Source organism: Cicer arietinum, chromosome 4 (genome assembly GCF_000331145.2).
Source record: "Cicer arietinum cultivar CDC Frontier isolate Library 1 chromosome 4, Cicar.CDCFrontier_v2.0, whole genome shotgun sequence".
Taxonomy (NCBI): domain Eukaryota; kingdom Viridiplantae; phylum Streptophyta; class Magnoliopsida; order Fabales; family Fabaceae; genus Cicer; species Cicer arietinum.
The window spans coordinates 46,785,992-46,789,875 of record NC_021163.2 but is presented as its reverse complement, the minus strand read 5'-3'; the positions used below and the strand labels follow the sequence as shown (position 1 = coordinate 46,789,875).

The 3,884-nt window shown below is 41.8% G+C and overlaps 1 protein-coding gene across 1 annotated transcript; it reads right to left on the bottom strand.

The window, feature by feature from the left end:
• Positions 1–2,128: 2,128 nt before the first annotated feature.
• LOC105851300 (uncharacterized) lies at positions 2,129–3,862 on the bottom strand. Its single transcript, XM_027331018.1, has 2 exons — positions 3,263–3,862; positions 2,129–3,085 (listed from the first exon to the last, which is right to left on the bottom strand). The coding sequence occupies exons 1-2, from the start codon at positions 3,860–3,862 to the stop codon at positions 2,129–2,131; spliced, it is 1,557 nt and encodes a 518-aa protein (XP_027186819.1).
• Between the last annotated feature and the right edge of the window lie 22 nt (positions 3,863–3,884).

Sequence of the window (3,884 nt, the reverse complement as noted above, 5' to 3'; positions counted from 1 at the left end):
CCAACTTCCTCTGTTATCTAATGTACAAGCTCTTAGCAAATCCTCTAATGTCTGAATAGTCCTTTCAGTTTGACCATCGGTTTGAGGGTGGTAGGTGGAACTCAATCTCAATTTAGTATCCAATGCCTCATGCAATGCTCCCCATAAACGAGAAGTGAACTTTGGATCTCTATCAGACACAATGCTAGATGGTATCCCGTGTAATCTAACAATTTCTGCAACGTAAATCTCTGTAAGCTTAGATACATTGTAAGTAGTCCTTACAGGTATGAAATGTGCGGATTTTGGGAGCCTGTCAATAATCACCCAAATGGAGTCAAATTTCTTCTGAGTCTTAGATAATGCCACCACAAAGTCCATAGATATGCTATCTCATTTCCACACTGGTACATCTAATGACTGCAACGATCCAACAGGTTTTTGGTGTTCAACCTCAGCCTTTTGGCAAGCCAGGCAAGACGCCACATATTCTGCCACTTGTTTCTTCATTCCTGGCCACCAAAATCTTTGCTTCAAGTCTTTATACATCTTCGTAGTACCAGGGTGAATACTCAGTTTTCTCTTGTGGGCCTCATCCAAAATGGTTTTTCTCAACTCTGCATTATTCGGCACACAAATACGTTTATTACACCACAAAATTTTATCTGGACCCATTTCAAATTCGGGAGCCTTACTAGTCTCAACCAATTTTCGTCTCCCCTGAATAGCCTCATCGGTCGCTTGAAGGGCTTTTATCTCATTCATTAGTTTATTATCTATAACGATCATTCCACATTGTACTTTTCCCGACAAAGAACCATATTAATATCCGAGCCACGAAAATTCTCTAACAACTCTAATCCTTTCAATGTTATGGATGGCAAATGGGTTTGCTTCCTACTCAAGGCATCAGCCACCACATTGGCTTTTCCTGGGTGATAGTGCAACGTGAACTCATAATCCTTGATGAACTCCATCCATCTCCGCTGTTGGATATTAAGATCTTTCTTGCAACGTGAACTCATAATCCTTGATGAACTCCATCCATCTTCGCTGTCGGATATTAAGCTCCTTCTGGTCGAACAAGTATTTCAAACTTTTATGGTCACTGTATACATCAAAATTGCACCCATACAGATAGTGCCTCCAAATTTTTAGTGCAAAAACTATTGCAGCCAACTTCATGTCATGTGTGGGATAATGTTTCTTATGCACCTTCAACTGTCTTGAAGCATATGTTACCACTTGTTTGTTCTGCATAAGTACACAACCCAACCCTTGTAAAGAAGCATCACAATAAACTTCATATGGTTCTTCTAGTTGTGGCAACACCAACACCGGTGATGTAGTTAGTTTCTCTTTCATCATCTGAAAACTCCTCTCACATTCCTCCGTCCATGCATAAATATGATTTTTCCTTGTGAGTTGTATCAACGGCACTGCAATCTTGGCAAAATCCTCAATGAATCTTCTATAATATCCAACCAAGCCCAGGAAACTTCTAATCTTCGTGACGGTCTGTGGTTGTTTCCATGCCACCACAACCTCTACTTTAGTTGGGTCGACAGCGATACCTTCCTTTGAAATGACATGTCCCAAGAATTTCACCTCCTCCAACCAGAATTCACATTTCTCCAAATTAACATACAATCTCTTGTCCTTCAAGACTTGCAAAACTTTACGTAGGTGAACTTCATGTTCCTCCAGGCTCTTAGAATAAATCAATATGTCATCAATGAAGACCACTACAAATTTGTCTAAGAAGGGGTGAAATGTACGATTCATGTAGTCCATGAAAATAGCTGGTGCATTGGTGACACCAAAAGGCATCACCAAATACTCAAAGTGTCCATAGCGAGTTCTGAATGCAGTTTTAGGAATGTCTTCTTCCTTCATCCAAATCAATCTTTGAAAATATCATTGCTCATTTGAGTTTGTCCATCAAATCATCAATTCGTGGCAAGGGATACCTGTTTTTGATGGTGACTTTGTTAAGCTAACGGTAATCGACAAAAAGTCTAGACTTTCCATCCTTCTTCTTCACTAGGAGCACCGGTGCTCCCCAATGTGAGACACTCGGTCGTATAAACTGTTTAGATAAAAGGTCCTCCAAATGATTTTTCAACTCTAACAATTCCGGTGGAGACATTCAATATGGGGCAATAGATATAGGTCTTGTACCCAGAGTCACATTAATTGAGAATTCAATATCACAAACTAGGGGTAATCCTGGTACATCCGGCGGAAATACTTCTGGAAAATCTTCGACCACAAGTATCCTGTCTACCTCCACCTCTAGCTTCGTACTGACTGAGTTGAGGGAAACACACTTCTGAACTCCCCCTTTCAAAGAGAAGTTCAATTTATTGGTATCGAGGAATCGAGAAACACCTGGGTTTGGGAATATCATAGACTTACGAGCACAATCCAATAGAACATAATGGCTTGACAACCAATCGATTCCAAGGATCACTCCCACAAGCTTGAGGGGAATACAAATCAATTCAACGTTGAATCTCATATCGAACACAATCAACGGACATTGCAAGTAAGCCGTATTACATTTCACCGATTCGGTAGAAGGTAGGGTAACCACCAAATCAAACAGCAAAGTATTAACAATAAGTTGGAGCGAATCCACCCAATCCAATGAAATGACTGAGTGCGTTGCCCTCGAATCATAATTTACATTAAGTGATTTTTCAGCAGTTAAACACTCACCTTGGATAAGTTTAGAGGAAGATGGAGTTTCCTCTCCATTGATGTGGTAGACACGTCCCTTGGAAGTAGGGCGTACAACATTGTCGTTGATATTGTTGCGGTTGACAACTCTATCGTTCTTTCGTTCAGGGCGTTCATTTGCAAAATGGTCTGGTTTCTGACAAATGTAACAAACCCTTGGTCTGATTGGACACTCAAATATCTTGTGTCCTTCTCTGTTGCATAGAAAACACTTAACAGGGTACGCCTTGTTCTGACTTGGAGTTTTTGGCCCTTGACCTTCCGCGTTTTGAGGTCGAGGTTGATCTCTAGCATTCCCCAGCGGTCGGGCATATGGGTTGTGTTGTTGATGTTGCCTGCCCCTATTCTGTTGGTCTTTATGCCCCTGTTTCAAATATAAACATTTAGAGGCAGATATTAACATTTAGAGGCCAAAATTATGACTCTCATGATATGGGTGTCTTTAAATCTCTACCTGAGGTCTGATGGGTCCACCTACAGCACCCCTATTCAGGCGGCTCTATTTCATCTGCTCCATTTTCTTGCATTTCTCCACTTGCACTTGATATTGGCGTATCTCCAAGGGCCCCACTAACTCCTTAATCTCATACCTAAGCCTGCTTTCAAACCTCTCGCACATGTATTCTTCATCTATCTGATTTAGGAAATAACGGAAGTGCTTTGCTAGGGACTCGAACTTTGCCGCATAATCTGCTATCGTGAGATTCCTTTGATACAACTTCAGAATTTGGGCCTCATTCTCAGCCCTAGCACTTTTCGGGAAGTATTTTTCTAGGAACTTATTCTTGAAAGCCTCCCAGGTTAGCTCTTCATGATTTGCCTCCATCATTTTCTTCGCACCTCGCCACCAATATTCAGCTTCGCCAATCATCAAATAGGTCGCATACTCTACTTTCGCATTGTCAGGGCAGTGTAGGATCTCGAAGATCTTCTCGATTTCTAGCAGCCAAAGATCAGCCTTGTTGGGGTCATGTTCCGCTTTGAATTTAGGCGGATCTTGTCGACGAAATTCATTCAATGCTCTTGCTACACTGGTTGCTTCATCCCTCTGATCCCTCTGTGCATCTCGTTGAGCCTGGATCGCAGCTTGTTGGGCCATTGCTGCGGCCATAGCATTCATGGCTTGGATTGCTTCAGTCATGTCGTTTCTTCCTTGGGGAACC